A 20037-nucleotide genomic window follows, 5' to 3' on the forward strand; every position below is an offset into this window, starting at 1 on the left:
TGATTTTGCAGATCACGAGACTCATCGGTGTTTATGTAGATTTTATGCTTTTTTAAAAGTGTTGCCATATTGCACTTGAACTAAATCAGAAAATGTGCATGATAAAAGGTAATTTTATTCTGTATTAATTTGCATTTGTTAACACTCTATTTTCTATTACACAGCACCAAATATTCCCGTAGCGGTGACTTTTGGAACTAATTTGTTTTTTCGCGGAATCCTTCGTCCCCTGTCTTGTTTAATCTTCCTACAAAATGTGGCATCATTCTCGCAAATAGATTGCGCTACAGAACACCGTGAGCACTGTCAGTTTAATTATGGCCACATGGTATATTAGGTTCAGAAAAATAAATAAATAAATAAAAGTCCACATTATCTGTTGCTTCATGAATTAAATTTGAGTTACCTGATCTGATTCATCTGATTCATCTAGGTTATTAGCATGCCAAGGTTTCAGCTGACTTACATGGGCTATTGTATATAACCTGCCATATTCTTTTTCCTTCAGTTGGGTCACTCTGTGCATATCATTGGGGAGGATTTTTGTCACAATTAATGGTCTGTATTTGGCTGGTTTTGATGGTTCTCCTGCTAGTTTCAGTAATCATGGAACAACCACTATTACATCTGGTTCAAAAGTCATAGTTCAGTATTTTGTTTTGTTATAGTACTCCTTCATCTTGAGTTATTTCCTTTAGATGACATTGCGAATTTCTTCTTTTGGATTAATCCATACATCTGCACTTTCTTCAGCAACCTTTCATAGAATTCCATCATTAAATTTTGGAGAATAGCCATGTAGAATTTCTAAAGTTGTTGTATCCATAGTTTTTGTTGACAGTGTTATTCGAATTTCTCTTAGTTCATTTTATTTGTAAATCGTGATCTTTATGAGTTGAATCACTCATGCATGTTGTAATTATGGATCTGATTGTTCTGTTAGCCCTTTCTATCTTCATGTTAGCCATGGAATATTGGCTAGAGTTTAACGTGTGGTTTATTCCATTTTCAAGGCAGTACTGTGTGAATAGATGCATCTAAATTCATCAACATAACCTTTGAGAGCTTATAAAACCTGACCATTATCAATAAATCTTAATTTCTTGGTCTAATTAGATATAACAACAACAAACTCTTATAACCGCTCCTGCTACTGAAAGCAACTGCGGTGTTTTATAACGATTGCTGCCAGTAAGTGGGTTTGAATCCACGATTCTAGACACTCCGTTATCTCACTCCGGATTAGGCAGGACAAGACAGGTGCTAACTATCAAAGTGGGCAAAAGCCAATAGCCTAAAAAAGGCAGATCGTGTCAGCTGAGCAAAAGGGCCTAAAAAAAAGCCAAACGGCTAAAAGAGGAGGGGGGTGCCTTTCAGCTAAAAAGGGAAGAAGCAAAAGCTGAAAACCGGTCTAAGAAGAGGAGAGTCATCATGGCTAAAAAAGAAGGGGAACAGGCGAAATGAAGCAAAGCCTATCGACTAAAAAGGGCTGAGAGCGAAGGCGAAAGGGAAAGAGAAAGCTTTGTAAACTTAAAACCAAAAAGGGGGAGAGTCATGACAGCTAAAACAGAAAGTGAAGGGATGGTCAGTGAGGTTACAAAGCTAGTGTAATTTAGAGGAGAAAAAAAATCTTTTCACGTAAATGAACAATTAATTAAAACAGAGTAAAATTTAAAAAAACATATAAATATATATTCAAACTAAATAATAATCATAACAAATAAATAATAACAAAATAAATAATAATATTAATAAATGTGGAGTTCTCTTTTAAATCAGAGTAGGAGAGCAGCATTGTGGCATTGTACATATGCTTTTATGTAACAATAAGAAATAATAATAAAGATAAATTAAGTAAAGATTAAAGGTTGAATTATTCATGTAATGATGCGGAATCACAGACAGTCCTTTTACACAAACATTCGTGCATAGCTTTAAATAATATAATCAGCTAAAGGTGAAAATTAAAAGAAGACCGTCTGTCTTCTTCAACTCTTGAAGGCATACGAGCCGTCTGCTCGCATCTACCCTCCGCTCTTGACCACGTCTGGAGGCTATCTGACTCTGTCTGGAGTGATTCACACTGAGCTATACTGATGATGTCAGCTGGTATTCTAATTCAGCATTGGGCGTTGATGATTCCCACATAAATAATAACAAAATAATAGAAAAATTCAAATAAACATATAAACAGATATACAATTTGCTACAGGTGTAAGTGTTGTAAATATACAATTTGCTACATCTGTTGCACCCGTACAGCAACGTGTGGAGGGGCTCCATCTTGCATGAAAAGGATTTCCCCCAGGCATTAGCTTTGCTGAAGTGCCGGAATGACAAAGCTGTTCATGTGGCAATATTTCTCTCTGGTAACAGAACAGATTTCCGGTCCTGTCGGGGTAATGTTCTCATAGAAGAATGGACCTACGATAAATTCCGCTGTCAACCCACACCAAACAGTTACCTTTTGTGAATGTAAGTGAATTGCTGTGACTGCATGTGGTGGTTTGTCATCCCAAATTCGGCAGTTCTGGGTATTTACAGTTCCATTCAGGTAAAAGTGGGCCTTGTCTTCCCATAAGATTTTTCACGGCCAAGCATCATCCACCTCCATTCTGGCAAGAAAGGTGAGAGCAAAAGTCAATTGCTTATCATGGTCGGGGTACAGTAACTCCTGTACACAGCTGATCTTGTACGGATAGAAGTTGATAATCTTTCGTAAGATTTTCCATACCGTACTGTAAGGCATGTTCATATTCCGAGCTACTTCACGAGCGCTAGAGGTGGCAGCAATATTGTCTGGTCCTCTGTCGACAATCGCCGTGGCAACTGCTTCGATTGTATCCTGTGGTACAGGTTTTCGTCCTCTGCCTGACTGAGCCTTCAGAGAACCTTTTTTTCTCAAACGTCGCAACCATTGCTTTTTAGCCCATTAACTAACACAGGACCATTACCTTTACACTTTTTTTTTTTTTTTTTTTTCGTTCTAAAAGCACGAAGAGTGGCTGATGCGTTGCACTGGTTGAGGTAAAAGAATTTGACCAGTAATGCATGCTCGACTAAAGAAGGAGACATTGCACATAAACTTTCAATCCGATTGATTCAAAACGTAAGACATTGCCTTTTAAAACCCAAGCAGCTGGCACTGTGCAAATGGATGTAGCGTGAAATTTGAATAAAGAACTTCTTCTGCTCAGCGTACGTGATTTTGCAGATCACGAGACTCATCGGTGTTTATGTAGATTTTATGCTTTTTTAAAAGTGTTGCCATATTGCACTTGAACTAAATCAGAAAATGTGCATGATAAAAGGTAATTTTATTCTGTATTAATTTGCATTTGTTAACACTCTATTTTCTATTACACAGCACCAAATATTCCCGTAGCGGTGACTTTTGGAACTAATTTGTTTTTTCGCGGAATCCTTCGTCCCCTGTCTTGTTTAATCTTCCTACAAAATGTGGCATCATTCTCGCAAATAGATTGCGCTACAGAACACCGTGAGCACTGTCAGTTTAATTATGGCCACATGGTATATTAGGTTCAGAAAAATAAATAAATAAATAAAAGTCCACATTATCTGTTGCTTCATGAATTAAATTTGAGTTACCTGATCTGATTCATCTGATTCATCTAGGTTATTAGCATGCCAAGGTTTCAGCTGACTTACATGGGCTATTGTATATAACCTGCCATATTCTTTTTCCTTCAGTTGGGTCACTCTGTGCATATCATTGGGGAGGATTTTTGTCACAATTAATGGTCTGTATTTGGCTGGTTTTGATGGTTCTCCTGCTAGTTTCAGTAATCATGGAACAACCACTATTACATCTGGTTCAAAAGTCATAGTTCAGTATTTTGTTTTGTTATAGTACTCCTTCATCTTGAGTTATTTCCTTTAGATGACATTGCGAATTTCTTCTTTTGGATTAATCCATAAATCTGCACTTTCTTCAGCAACCTTTCATAGAATTCCATCATTAAATTTTGGAGAATAGCCATGTAGAATTTCTAAAGTTGTTGTATCCATAGTTTTTGTTGACAGTGTTATTCGAATTTCTCTTAGTTCATTTTATTTGTAAATCGTGATCTTTATGAGTTGAATCACTCATGCATGTTGTAATTATGGATCTGATTGTTCTGTTAGCCCTTTCTATCTTCATGTTAGCCATGGAATATTGGCTAGAGTTTAACGTGTGGTTTATTCCATTTTCAAGGCAGTACTGTGTGAATAGATGCATCTAAATTCATCAACATAACCTTTGAGAGCTTATAAAACCTGACCATTATCAATAAATCTTAATTTCTTGGTCTAATTAGATATAACAACAACAAACTCTTATAACCGCTCCTGCTACTGAAAGCAACTGCGGTGTTTTATAACGATTGCTGCCAGTAAGTGGGTTTGAATCCACGATTCTAGACACTCCGTTATCTCACTCCGGATTAGGCAGGACAAGACAGGTGCTAACTATCAAAGTGGGCAAAAGCCAATAGCCTAAAAAAGGCAGATCGTGTCAGCTGAGCAAAAGGGCCTAAAAAAAAGCCAAACGGCTAAAAGAGGAGGGGGTGCCTTTCAGCTAAAAAGGGAAGAAGCAAAAGCTGAAAACCGGTCTAAGAAGAGGAGAGTCATCATGGCTAAAAAAGAAGGGGAACAGGCGAAATGAAGCAAAGCCTATCGACTAAAAAGGGCTGAGAGCGAAGGCGAAAGGGAAAGAGAAAGCTTTGTAAACTTAAAACCAAAAAGGGGGAGAGTCATGACAGCTAAAACAGAAAGTGAAGGGATGGTCAGTGAGGTTACAAAGCTAGTGTAATTTAGAGGAGAAAAAAAATCTTTTCACGTAAATGAACAATTAATTAAAACAGAGTAAAATTTAAAAAAACATATAAATATATATTCAAACTAAATAATAATCATAACAAATAAATAATAACAAAATAAATAATAATATTAATAAATGTGGAGTTCTCTTTTAAATCAGAGTAGGAGAGCAGCATTGTGGCATTGTACATATGCTTTTATGTAACAATAAGAAATAATAATAAAGATAAATTAAGTAAAGATTAAAGGTTGAATTATTCATGTAATGATGCGGAATCACAGACAGTCCTTTTACACAAACATTCGTGCGTAGCTTTAAATAATATAATCAGCTAAAGGTGAAAATTAAAAGAAGACCGTCTGTCTTCTTCAACTCTTGAAGGCATACGAGCCGTCTGCTCGCATCTACCCTCCGCTCTTGACCACGTCTGGAGGCTATCTGACTCTGTCTGGAGTGATTCACACTGAGCTATACTGATGATGTCAGCTGGTATTCTAATTCAGCATTGGGCGTTGATGATTCCCACATAAATAATAACAAAATAATAGAAAAATTCAAATAAACATATAAACAGATATACAATTTGCTACAGGTGTAAGTGTTGTAAATATACAATTTGCTACATCTGTTGCACCCGTACAGCAACGTGTGGAGGGGCTCCATCTTGCATGAAAAGGATTTCCCCCAGGCATTAGCTTTGCTGAAGTGCCGGAATGACAAAGCTGTTCATGTGGCAATATTTCTCTCTGGTAACAGAACAGATTTCCGGTCCTGTCGGGGTAATGTTCTCATAGAAGAATGGACCTACGATAAATTCCGCTGTCAACCCACACCAAACAGTTACCTTTTGTGAATGTAAGTGAATTGCTGTGACTGCATGTGGTGGTTTGTCATCCCAAATTCGGCAGTTCTGGGTATTTACAGTTCCATTCAGGTAAAAGTGGGCCTTGTCTTCCCATAAGATTTTTCACGGCCAAGCATCATCCACCTCCATTCTGGCAAGAAAGGTGAGAGCAAAAGTCAATTGCTTATCATGGTCGGGGTACAGTAACTCCTGTACACAGCTGATCTTGTACGGATAGAAGTTGATAATCTTTCGTAAGATTTTCCATACCGTACTGTAAGGCATGTTCATATTCCGAGCTACTTCACGAGCGCTAGAGGTGGCAGCAATATTGTCTGGTCCTCTGTCGACAATCGCCGTGGCAACTGCTTCGATTGTATCCTGTGGTACAGGTTTTCGTCCTCTGCCTGACTGAGCCTTCAGAGAACCTTTTTTTCTCAAACGTCGCAACCATTGCTTTTTAGCCCATTAACTAACACAGGACCATTACCTTTACACTTTTTTTTTTTTTTTTTTCGTTCTAAAAGCACGAAGAGTGGCTGATGCGTTGCACTGGTTGAGGTAAAAGAATTTGACCAGTAATGCATGCTCGACTAAAGAAGGAGACATTGCACATAAACTTTCAATCCGATTGATTCAAAACGTAAGACATTGCCTTTTAAAACCCAAGCAGCTGGCACTGTGCAAATGGATGTAGCGTGAAATTTGAATAAAGAACTTCTTCTGCTCAGCGTACGTGATTTTGCAGATCACGAGACTCATCGGTGTTTATGTAGATTTTATGCTTTTTTAAAAGTGTTGCCATATTGCACTTGAACTAAATCAGAAAATGTGCATGATAAAAGGTAATTTTATTCTGTATTAATTTGCATTTGTTAACACTCTATTTTCTATTACACAGCACCAAATATTCCCGTAGCGGTGACTTTTGGAACTAATTTGTTTTTTCGCGGAATCCTTCGTCCCCTGTCTTGTTTAATCTTCCTACAAAATGTGGCATCATTCTCGCAAATAGATTGCGCTACAGAACACCGTGAGCACTGTCAGTTTAATTATGGCCACATGGTATATTAGGTTCAGAAAAATAAATAAATAAATAAAAGTCCACATTATCTGTTGCTTCATGAATTAAATTTGAGTTACCTGATCTGATTCATCTGATTCATCTAGGTTATTAGCATGCCAAGGTTTCAGCTGACTTACATGGGCTATTGTATATAACCTGCCATATTTTTCCTTCAGTTGGGTCACTCTGTGCATATCATTGGGGAGGATTTTTGTCACAATTAATGGTCTGTATTTGGCTGGTTTTGATGGTTCTCCTGCTAGTTTCAGTAATCATGGAACAACCACTATTACATCTGGTTCAAAAGTCATAGTTCAGTATTTTGTTTTGTTATAGTACTCCTTCATCTTGAGTTATTTCCTTTAGATGACATTGCGAATTTCTTCTTTTGGATTAATCCATACATCTGCACTTTCTTCAGCAACCTTTCATAGAATTCCATCATTAAATTTTGGAGAATAGCCATGTAGAATTTCTAAAGTTGTTGTATCCATAGTTTTTGTTGACAGTGTTATTCGAATTTCTCTTAGTTCATTTTATTTGTAAATCGTGATCTTTATGAGTTGAATCACTCATGCATGTTGTAATTATGGATCTGATTGTTCTGTTAGCCCTTTCTATCTTCATGTTAGCCATGGAATATTGGCTAGAGTTTAACGTGTGGTTTATTCCATTTTCAAGGCAGTACTGTGTGAATAGATGCATCTAAATTCATCAACATAACCTTTGAGAGCTTATAAAACCTGACCATTATCAATAAATCTTAATTTCTTGGTCTAATTAGATATAACAACAACAAACTCTTATAACCGCTCCTGCTACTGAAAGCAACTGCGGTGTTTTATAACGATTGCTGCCAGTAAGTGGGTTTGAATCCACGATTCTAGACACTCCGTTATCTCACTCCGGATTAGGCAGGACAAGACAGGTGCTAACTATCAAAGTGGGCAAAAGCCAATAGCCTAAAAAAGGCAGATCGTGTCAGCTGAGCAAAAGGGCCTAAAAAAAAGCCAAACGGCTAAAAGAGGAGGGGGGTGCCTTTCAGCTAAAAAGGGAAGAAGCAAAAGCTGAAAACCGGTCTAAGAAGAGGAGAGTCATCATGGCTAAAAAAGAAGGGGAACAGGCGAAATGAAGCAAAGCCTATCGACTAAAAAGGGCTGAGAGCGAAGGCGAAAGGGAAAGAGAAAGCTTTGTAAACTTAAAACCAAAAAGGGGGAGAGTCATGACAGCTAAAACAGAAAGTGAAGGGATGGTCAGTGAGGTTACAAAGCTAGTGTAATTTAGAGGAGAAAAAAAATCTTTTCACGTAAATGAACAATTAATTAAAACAGAGTAAAATTTAAAAAAACATATAAATATATATTCAAACTAAATAATAATCATAACAAATAAATAATAACAAAATAAATAATAATATTAATAAATGTGGAGTTCTCTTTTAAATCAGAGTAGGAGAGCAGCATTGTGGCATTGTACATATGCTTTTATGTAACAATAAGAAATAATAATAAAGATAAATTAAGTAAAGATTAAAGGTTGAATTATTCATGTAATGATGCGGAATCACAGACAGTCCTTTTACACAAACATTCGTGCATAGCTTTAAATAATATAATCAGCTAAAGGTGAAAATTAAAAGAAGACCGTCTGTCTTCTTCAACTCTTGAAGGCATACGAGCCGTCTGCTCGCATCTACCCTCCGCTCTTGACCACGTCTGGAGGCTATCTGACTCTGTCTGGAGTGATTCACACTGAGCTATACTGATGATGTCAGCTGGTATTCTAATTCAGCATTGGGCGTTGATGATTCCCACATAAATAATAACAAAATAATAGAAAAATTCAAATAAACATATAAACAGATATACAATTTGCTACAGGTGTAAGTGTTGTAAATATACAATTTGCTACATCTGTTGCACCCGTACAGCAACGTGTGGAGGGGCTCCATCTTGCATGAAAAGGATTTCCCCCAGGCATTAGCTTTGCTGAAGTGCCGGAATGACAAAGCTGTTCATGTGGCAATATTTCTCTCTGGTAACAGAACAGATTTCCGGTCCTGTCGGGGTAATGTTCTCATAGAAGAATGGACCTACGATAAATTCCGCTGTCAACCCACACCAAACAGTTACCTTTTGTGAATGTAAGTGAATTGCTGTGACTGCATGTGGTGGTTTGTCATCCCAAATTCGGCAGTTCTGGGTATTTACAGTTCCATTCAGGTAAAAGTGGGCCTTGTCTTCCCATAAGATTTTTCACGGCCAAGCATCATCCACCTCCATTCTGGCAAGAAAGGTGAGAGCAAAAGTCAATTGCTTATCATGGTCGGGGTACAGTAACTCCTGTACACAGCTGATCTTGTACGGATAGAAGTTGATAATCTTTCGTAAGATTTTCCATACCGTACTGTAAGGCATGTTCATATTCCGAGCTACTTCACGAGCGCTAGAGGTGGCAGCAATATTGTCTGGTCCTCTGTCGACAATCGCCGTGGCAACTGCTTCGATTGTATCCTGTGGTACAGGTTTTCGTCCTCTGCCTGACTGAGCCTTCAGAGAACCTTTTTTTCTCAAACGTCGCAACCATTGCTTTTTAGCCCATTAACTAACACAGGACCATTACCTTTACACTTTTTTTTTTTTTTTTTTTTTCGTTCTAAAAGCACGAAGAGTGGCTGATGCGTTGCACTGGTTGAGGTAAAAGAATTTGACCAGTAATGCATGCTCGACTAAAGAAGGAGACATTGCACATAAACTTTCAATCCGATTGATTCAAAACGTAAGACATTGCCTTTTAAAACCCAAGCAGCTGGCACTGTGCAAATGGATGTAGCGTGAAATTTGAATAAAGAACTTCTTCTGCTCAGCGTACGTGATTTTGCAGATCACGAGACTCATCGGTGTTTATGTAGATTTTATGCTTTTTTAAAAGTGTTGCCATATTGCACTTGAACTAAATCAGAAAATGTGCATGATAAAAGGTAATTTTATTCTGTATTAATTTGCATTTGTTAACACTCTATTTTCTATTACACAGCACCAAATATTCCCGTAGCGGTGACTTTTGGAACTAATTTGTTTTTTCGCGGAATCCTTCGTCCCCTGTCTTGTTTAATCTTCCTACAAAATGTGGCATCATTCTCGCAAATAGATTGCGCTACAGAACACCGTGAGCACTGTCAGTTTAATTATGGCCACATGGTATATTAGGTTCAGAAAAATAAATAAATAAATAAAAGTCCACATTATCTGTTGCTTCATGAATTAAATTTGAGTTACCTGATCTGATTCATCTGATTCATCTAGGTTATTAGCATGCCAAGGTTTCAGCTGACTTACATGGGCTATTGTATATAACCTGCCATATTCTTTTTCCTTCAGTTGGGTCACTCTGTGCATATCATTGGGGAGGATTTTTGTCACAATTAATGGTCTGTATTTGGCTGGTTTTGATGGTTCTCCTGCTAGTTTCAGTAATCATGGAACAACCACTATTACATCTGGTTCAAAAGTCATAGTTCAGTATTTTGTTTTGTTATAGTACTCCTTCATCTTGAGTTATTTCCTTTAGATGACATTGCGAATTTCTTCTTTTGGATTAATCCATAAATCTGCACTTTCTTCAGCAACCTTTCATAGAATTCCATCATTAAATTTTGGAGAATAGCCATGTAGAATTTCTAAAGTTGTTGTATCCATAGTTTTTGTTGACAGTGTTATTCGAATTTCTCTTAGTTCATTTTATTTGTAAATCGTGATCTTTATGAGTTGAATCACTCATGCATGTTGTAATTATGGATCTGATTGTTCTGTTAGCCCTTTCTATCTTCATGTTAGCCATGGAATATTGGCTAGAGTTTAACGTGTGGTTTATTCCATTTTCAAGGCAGTACTGTGTGAATAGATGCATCTAAATTCATCAACATAACCTTTGAGAGCTTATAAAACCTGACCATTATGAATAAATCTTAATTTCTTGGTCTAATTAGATATAACAACAACAAACTCTTATAACCGCTCCTGCTACTGAAAGCAACTGCGGTGTTTTATAACGATTGCTGCCAGTAAGTGGGTTTGAATCCACGATTCTAGACACTCCGTTATCTCACTCCGGATTAGGCAGGACAAGACAGGTGCTAACTATCAAAGTGGGCAAAAGCCAATAGCCTAAAAAAGGCAGATCGTGTCAGCTGAGCAAAAGGGCCTAAAAAAAAGCCAAACGGCTAAAAGAGGAGGGGGTGCCTTTCAGCTAAAAAGGGAAGAAGCAAAAGCTGAAAACCGGTCTAAGAAGAGGAGAGTCATCATGGCTAAAAAAGAAGGGGAACAGGCGAAATGAAGCAAAGCCTATCGACTAAAAAGGGCTGAGAGCGAAGGCGAAAGGGAAAGAGAAAGCTTTGTAAACTTAAAACCAAAAAGGGGGAGAGTCATGACAGCTAAAATAGAAAGTGAAGGGATGGTCAGTGAGGTTACAAAGCTAGTGTAATTTAGAGGAGAAAAAAAATCTTTTCACGTAAATGAACAATTAATTAAAACAGAGTAAAATTTAAAAAAACATATAAATATATATTCAAACTAAATAATAATCATAACAAATAAATAATAACAAAATAAATAATAATATTAATAAATGTGGAGTTCTCTTTTAAATCAGAGTAGGAGAGCAGCATTGTGGCATTGTACATATGCTTTTATGTAACAATAAGAAATAATAATAAAGATAAATTAAGTAAAGATTAAAGGTTGAATTATTCATGTAATGATGCGGAATCACAGACAGTCCTTTTACACAAACATTCGTGCGTAGCTTTAAATAATATAATCAGCTAAAGGTGAAAATTAAAAGAAGACCGTCTGTCTTCTTCAACTCTTGAAGGCATACGAGCCGTCTGCTCGCATCTACCCTCCGCTCTTGACCACGTCTGGAGGCTATCTGACTCTGTCTGGAGTGATTCACACTGAGCTATACTGATGATGTCAGCTGGTATTCTAATTCAGCATTGGGCGTTGATGATTCCCACATAAATAATAACAAAATAATAGAAAAATTCAAATAAACATATAAACAGATATACAATTTGCTACAGGTGTAAGTGTTGTAAATATACAATTTGCTACATCTGTTGCACCCGTACAGCAACGTGTGGAGGGGCTCCATCTTGCATGAAAAGGATTTCCCCCAGGCATTAGCTTTGCTGAAGTGCCGGAATGACAAAGCTGTTCATGTGGCAATATTTCTCTCTGGTAACAGAACAGATTTCCGGTCCTGTCGGGGTAATGTTCTCATAGAAGAATGGACCTACGATAAATTCCGCTGTCAACCCACACCAAACAGTTACCTTTTGTGAATGTAAGTGAATTGCTGTGACTGCATGTGGTGGTTTGTCATCCCAAATTCGGCAGTTCTGGGTATTTACAGTTCCATTCAGGTAAAAGTGGGCCTTGTCTTCCCATAAGATTTTTCACGGCCAAGCATCATCCACCTCCATTCTGGCAAGAAAGGTGAGAGCAAAAGTCAATTGCTTATCACAGCAATTCACTTACATTCACAAAAGGTAACTGTTTGGTGTGGGTTGACAGCGGAATTTATCGTAGGTCCATTCTTCTATGAGAACATTACCCCGACAGGACCGGAAATCTGTTCTGTTACCAGAGAGAAATATTGCCACATGAACAGCTTTGTCATTCCGGCACTTCAGCAAAGCTAATGCCTGGGGGAAATCCTTTTCATGCAAGATGGAGCCCCTCCACACGTTGCTGTACGGGTGCAACAGATGTAGCAAATTGTATATTTACAACACTATAGTGACTAAATAATTGAACATTACATTGAAGTGAATGGAAGGAAAAATAACAATCAGAATAACATAAACATTGTAGGATTAACAATAAAAGTCTGAGTTGTTTACATGTATAATTGACTTCATGGCATTAAGAGTAAAATTACATTTCGCCAATGTTCCCAGTGAAGGCAATGGTGATAGAAAAACAGATGTTCTTTCTTTCAAGACGTGATGTAATGGAGAGCTCCTGCAAACTCTCCACTTGTTCCACAGCCACATCTTGTGTTCTTTTTATGAAATCTTTGAATATATTGTGGAAATTTACCATGATTTGTCAAGACTTGATTTAAAATGTGATCTGTTTGTATACGAGAGAGAGAAACTTGTAGGAAAAAGACATAAGTGGAACGTTGTGTAGAGTCCTCATCCCATCTTGCTGCCATGTTCTAAGTGATTCTTGCAGAATTTGACGTTTGGCCGAAATCTCTGAAAGTGGCACTTCAACATCTGTCTGATCTTGTTGTGTTGCTCCTTTTGCTTCGGAATCTGCTTTTTCGTTCCCTGCAATTCCAATGTGAGCTTTAATCCAATTAAGCTCTAGAGAATGGGAATCTAAAAGTGTTTTTATGATTTCTTTTAGGCTCAGAATGTTTCTTTTCATAATTTTATCACTATTTAAATTTTAAAGGGAACTATGGCTATCTGTAAAAATACGAATAGGAATGTTGTCAGTTATTGTGGAACTTATCCAGATGAGTGCTTTTTTTTAAAGCAAGAATCTCTGCTTGGAACACATAAGCCATATCATTTAATGTATAAATTTCTGAATGAACTTCTTGCCCATTGTTGCATATAACGAAAGCCGCACCTACATTTTTACCAATCTTAGATCCATCTGTAAAGATTTCGATATTTTCCTGTGTTGGAGTATTTTTATGCGAGGAAAATATGTCTTGATGAGCAGGGTGTGTGTGGAAGTGCGGCAGTTTTTGTTCTAAGGTATTGTGCCATATAACAAGATTGCTTATTTCCAAGTTTTCCTTATAATGAGTTAGTCTAAAGAATTTTTTCTCCATCTCAGCTGTCTAATTAGATATAGGTAGTCCAGCGTTTTAGAGCTCATATGATTTTTTTTATAGGTGTATTACTTACAGGTTTCTCTCTCTTGCAAATAATTAATTGCTACTTTATTTTGCTTCAATTTTTGAATTTTAACAGTTAAAGAGGCATTTTCGTTCTGAAGTACTTCTGTTCTGAGTTTTTTTTTTTTCCCCAGATTTATTGAGATCTTCATTTAAAAGTTTCCGTTTCATGCCTTTGCTTTGAGAGTTAATAGAGTTAATAGCTTCAGTTAAAATATTTTCTCCAACATCAGTACATAAAATGGATGGAGAAAAAATATTATATATTATTTTCACTATTTCATAGGCTTCTAATTTAATACATGGATTTTCGTTATTGCAATCTAACCTCATAAATGGATAAACATTTGCTTAGCTGATAGACAAAGTATGGTGGCCTCTAATATAGGCAATATAGGGTAAATTTAAGAACATTTATCCAACCAATAAATAACTCATTGAGCTGAATCTGGAAGAGTTAACATTGGAATAGCTTTTCCCATTCTATCATCATTTTTTATGTGTGTAACTGTTGCTCCAAGATTTTCTGTCACAGTTTTGATTTCCAAAACTAAATAAAGAACTCCTTTCTGCAAGACCAAGTATTTATTCCCAGACTTTTCCCTATCGATTCTTAAGAACACATGCCACTGGTGTCATGTCAGTCAGTGAAGACATAATACGAGAATGTTAATTGAAGCATATGTTAAGTGCCAATCAATGAAGGCATAATACGAGAATGTTAATTGAAGCATTTGTCAAGTGCATATCATTTGCTACTGAAGAATCATCAAGGTCACAGACGTTTAATGTAGGTTCTTTTTTATTCTCAGTGCAGTATTTCTTTGTATGGCCCTTCATTTCACATTTACAGGAATATGGACAATCTTTTAAAATATGACCAAAAAGATTACATAAAAGAACATCTGGGTGCATCCTAATCATTATGAATGTAAGAATTAGATAGTTTTTGATATTATCATTATACTTATGTGTAAGCTAACCCTCTCTTTTGTAATATTTATGATTTCTCATCATGTCTCTACTTTTGAATTTATTAGAATCAAATCTACTCAAATTGCGAGAATTCATTACTTGTGGAACATTTTTAAAATCTATCCAAGGTCATAACTTAGAACTGCTTTTAATTTCGTGCTTGTTTTTATTCCTGACCGAAAATTTTTGCATTAATTTAACTTTCCAACTAAGTCATTTGCGTTTACATATTTAGGCCATGAATCCATAACATATTTCCACATAGAATTCAGGATCAGTGTTTTTCAACTGAGCTGCAGTAAGAAATTATTTTTAAAGAATTGAAATAATTTATTTTTAACACTGCTAACCATTTGTTAAAATACAGTGCATAGTCTTTAATCCGGGCGTCTATAATCCTGAACTCAAAGCTACAAACTTTCTGTGCATGCGTAAATGCTCTCTTGATGATGCACTAACTGTGATACACTAAGAAACTCCTTAGGTGCACTCGACGACACACTCGGCATTTGTTGCCTGGCTGTCAACTCGATCGACTCCGCACGGCTCGCTAGACGAGGCAGACTCTCTGACACACTAACTGACTGCGGAATAGCAGGGTTTATATAGCTTTCGGCTTGTGTTCAAGAATGTTCTGGGCTAAACCGGTAAGAATTCGTTCCAGAAGGTTCTCCATCTCTCCAGGGCATATTGCCAATTTTGTAACCAAATGGGCAATTTCTTGCCAAATGTGGCAACCCTGTTTTCCTTGCCCTTTTATGGCAACCCTAAAAACTGCTTTGCGGGGAAGCTATCTTACCACGTCTTTACATTTCGTAACAGTATAAACTACTGTTTTTTCATATAACATTTTTGCGGTCACCATTGCAGTGATTTTTTTTTTCCCAAACTAAGATTTTTTAATTGTTCAGTTTCTTTAATGCTTATGTTTTCTTAGTAATTTAATGATTAATCCTCATGGAATTTTGATATTTACACTGTTGGATAGATGAGAAAATCATTTTCTAAATGAAACGCTTTCATAATACGAGGGTAAGTTGAAAAATAAGTTTCCCTGTCGACTGTGGTCAGAGTTGTGTATGAAAGTCAAAAAATAGAATGAGACATTAAAGATATGACATACCTTTATTTTTTTACATAGGTACCAAGTACATTGAGACATTTGTCATATCGCTTGATAAGCTTCAAAAAGCCCTCCAGGAAAAAATCAGGGCTTTGCATATGGAAGAAGCGTTGAACGGCTTGTTTCTGGCGTGAAATGGTGGACCCACGTTTCATCCCCCGTCACAATCCGAAACAGAAAGTCATTGCCATCTTCATGGTAACGCACGAGATGTTCCAGGCTGACCCCCACGCGTTGTTTCTTGTGCGTTGAGGTCAATTGTCGGGGCACCCATCGTGCTAACACTTTTCTGTATCGAAGAATGTCGTGGATAATGTTTTGAGCTCGCTCATGTGAGATTCCAAGTTCTTCCGCTACTTCATTGATGGTGATACGCTGGTTCGCTCTAATCACGTCATCCACATTCCTGACATTTGCATCTGTAGTGGCCATGCGCGTCCGTCCAGCTCTCGGTATGTCCTCCACTTGCTGACGTCCATCACTGAATGTGCGACACCATCTCCGCACTATTTGCTTCGACATCACACCTGGCCCATAGATTTCCACGAGGCGGTTATGAATTTCTGTTCCTGATACTCCACGTGCCCATTCATAGCGGATAACCGCTCTCACTTCCTCCTTTGACCACCTCCTTCGACACACAAGGAACAACGCATGGAGGTCAGCCTGGAACATCTCGTGCATTACCATGAAGATGGCAATGACTTTCTGTTTCGGATTGTGACGGGGGATGAAACGTGGGTCCACCATTTCACGCCAGAAACAAGCCGTTCAACGCTTCTTCCATATGCAAAGCCCTGATTTTTTCCTGGAGGGCTTTTTGAAGCTTATATAGTGATATGACAAATGTCTCAATGTACTTGGTACCTATGTGGAAAAATAAAGTTATGTCATATCTTTAATGTCTCATTCTATTTTTTGACTTTCATACACAACTCTGACCACAGTCGACAAGGGAAACTTATTTTTCAACTTACCTACGTACCTTAATGTAGTTGATGGAATTTTGGTGTGCTTAGTTGATTATGTTAAGAGATTAATTAGAAATCCATTTGTGTGTGTGTGTGCTTGCACTATTGGAAAGATTCATTTTAAACAGAAATTTGTATTGAATCTTGCAAGACTGAAGAGATCTGACTTTGAAAGAAAGATACAGCATTGCTATGCTAATTAGAAGGAATAATTTTATTGTATTCAGAGGCAAGGATTTTTGTTCTTTATTATTCCTCTTCTGTTTCATTGATCAAAAATTATAAAAGAACTATTTAGGGTTAATACAGTTTCAATGAAATATACTAAAAAGTTTTTAAAAATATTTTTAAATTAATTTTTTAAAGCTATCATGAGTTTAATAAGCAAAATGTAACTAAAATAAATTTGTACCTTTGCTAACAATGATGGATTTTAAATAACAAATATCAAAGAAAACTAGAGTGATCTGAGTTTGAAATGTCTTTTTTTTTTTTTTTTTTCCTTCTGTGTCTTTCTGTTGTTCTTTAAAATCCTGATAATGTCACAGTACAGTTCTTTCTTGTATGGACACATATCCTTACAAAAATTGTATTGGGATGTCATGATTGTTGAGTTCTGTGATAGTGAGGCAATATTCCAATAAGTGGCAACAACATGCCAGCAGCCTTTCATTACAAGAAAGATGGATAAAGATTTATGCCACTGATTTTACCACCAATATTTAATCCCTTCAGCTCTGTGAGTATCCGAGAGTCCCAATGAAACACATCCATGGATCATGCATGATTCATCTGTTGTATAATGCAGAATTTAGAAGCAGGTCAACACAGCAACTTACTTACTATGTTGTTTTATTGGAGTATTTCATGCTTCAATAAATATTTGTAGAGGGTTATTATTGTTTATTAAGTTTTTTTTAAATACTTGGAGATTTGGCCAAGCATAAAATTTTAGTACATTCAGTCTTTAATCCGAATTTCATGCCTACTGGTTCATATTTGATAACTCCAAAACAGCAATCTTGGAACTCTCATGATCTGCTAAGTTTTTTCTTCCCTAAGGGAGGATGTATTTAAGGAAACTTATATCCTTGTTGCCCTATGTTTGTAAATGTTTAACTACTAATTATTATATGATTATATGTATTGTCAGATCTGCTGTGTGTAACAGTCACTTTTTATTTTATCAGGGGTGTGTGGAATGTTCCATATATCAATCATGCATATTTGGTTCGTGGATCTCTTCTGAAAGATATTGAAAATTATCCTTCATTTATTCATGGACTGCTTGATCCTGATATGGCTTTCTGCAAAAATTTGCGAGATAAGGTAATTTTATCTTGCAATAAATTTTTTCTATCTTTCTTTTTTTTTTTTTTTTTTTTTTCTAATTTATAAATTAATTTATTTATAAAAAAGAATCATTAATTTCGAGATAGTCATTTATACTTCATATATCAGAATAAATAAATAATTAAACTGTTTCATATGCTTTAAGTAAGTTAAGAGTTCTGTAAAACTGGAAACTCCTACAGATTACTTATCCATTTTATGATCTAAAATCTGAATAATGTGTCATCTTTACTTGTTCTCTTTCCTTCACTGTTAGTTAAACTACCTTGGAGTTTAGTTTATCTACTTTCAAAAATAGCCATTAAGATGTAATAAGAAACTGAAAATTCTGTAATGCAACATAGTTTAGTGATAATTTTAATCGCTTTTCTGATTTTAAAGATATTGTTAAGCATGGACTTGTTGATAGTTCTAGTTTTGCTCCAGTTTGATGGAAGATCTTTAATAGATTTAAATAGTGCTTACTTCCTAAAATAAATAGAACCCTAAGGAAGGCCCTTAGAAAAGAGAAGCAAAAATACATAAAATAATTAACAATTAGATTAATTAAATAGTAAAAATTAAAATTTGTTAAAATGCAAAGAGATGAATAAAAATTTAATAAATTATTAAATCAATGATAAATAGTTAAGTGATGAAATAAAATACATATCCTTGTCAGAATTACAGTTTGTCTCAAAACCTAAGAAAAAAACTCAACTAGGCTTTGGCTAAATTTTATGCAGTATAATGTACCATTTCAAAGGAAAATCATAGGAATAAAGACTATTATTTTTCGAGCAGACCTGTGCAAAGAGATTTAATAGTTAAAGCATCACTAATGAGAATAAAGAAAATACTGGAAAGAGTGTGATAGTCTAGAAGGTAATTTTAATTGAGATATATAGGTATGAAAACAGAAGCAGAAGAGTTGAACATTTTCTAACATTGATCCCCTGCAGATGCAATTCAGACTGTCAGGTGGAATGAATGGGTCAGGGAAAATTTCCTCCAAATCTGAAGATTGATTTATAAGCTGAGAACAAATGCAAAATTTGGTTTAAGTGATTATTTTCATTCTCTGTATTTGGTTACATTGTTCCAAAAAGTATGAGAGTTTTGTTTTCTGTGGAAAGTCACTAGCATTATGCACGGCATAAAAGTCGCTAGCATTAGATATGTACTTTCAAAAAAAGGAAAAATTTACCCACTACCATAAATTCATTGCACTTGCTGGAGAATAAAGTTTGACATGTGGATGGTAGTTTTTCTTTTAACCCCTTGGCCAACACGATATCTGCCAAATGTGTGAGCTATAGTAAACAAGAAAGTCGATCACGTGCCATGTCAGTCAGCCGTGTACCCGAAGTGACGCAAAATATATACTTTTCATGACATATATATTTCAGTGTAACAAAAGGAATTGCAAAATAATAAACAATATTTAGGTACAAATAGTAATTTTAAGACGTCTAGGTTGTAATCATAACCAAATTGATCAGTTGACAAAAATAATTACATGATGAGGTTGGCATGATGGGTATAAGAGTTTTTTAATTCTTTATACGAAATTATATTTGAAATGTGTGAACATAACAAAGCTTTACGGGGAACTAAAATAACAGATCATCCAGTTTCATCAGAAACAACTGAAAAAAAAAAACAAAATACTGACGTTACAATCAAAGGAAAAATATTCGATGTAGAATAACTCCAATCACTTGTTCTAATAATAATATGCGGCATTTTATGCACAAATTCCTCACCACAAGCCAGACTCATGGCTTTTGTTTATGACACAAATTCTTTACCACGAGTCACTCGTAGTTATAGGTCAAAGGGTTAAAAGTCTCAGCCTCTGTTAAAGTATTTCATTCAGAAGTTAAAATAAATTTTTAAGGCTTGTTCATTATTAAAATAAGAGTTTTGAGAACAAAAGAATTTTCACCTGAAATTATGGTTCAGTTACTTAAAAGAAGTAAA

At 36.0% G+C, this 20037-nt stretch overlaps 1 protein-coding gene across 6 annotated transcripts in view; it reads left to right on the top strand.

Annotated features, from left to right (window-relative positions):
* Window positions 1–20037, top strand: part of LOC118196474 (multifunctional procollagen lysine hydroxylase and glycosyltransferase LH3-like) — a 118210-nt gene that overhangs the window by 76715 nt on the left and 21458 nt on the right. For all 6 annotated transcript variants that reach the window (XM_085813630.1, XM_085813631.1, XM_085813632.1 and 3 more), the window contains one exon: window positions 17913–18051. In XM_085813630.1, the coding sequence (XP_085669756.1) occupies window positions 17913–18051 (139 nt within the window). The remainder of the gene's footprint in view (window positions 1–17912; window positions 18052–20037) is intronic.

This window comes from Stegodyphus dumicola, chromosome 3 (assembly GCF_044657685.1).
Source record: "Stegodyphus dumicola isolate Sdum_Otavi_A_Nest chromosome 3, ASM4465768v1".
Lineage (NCBI taxonomy): Eukaryota > Metazoa > Arthropoda > Arachnida > Araneae > Eresidae > Stegodyphus > Stegodyphus dumicola.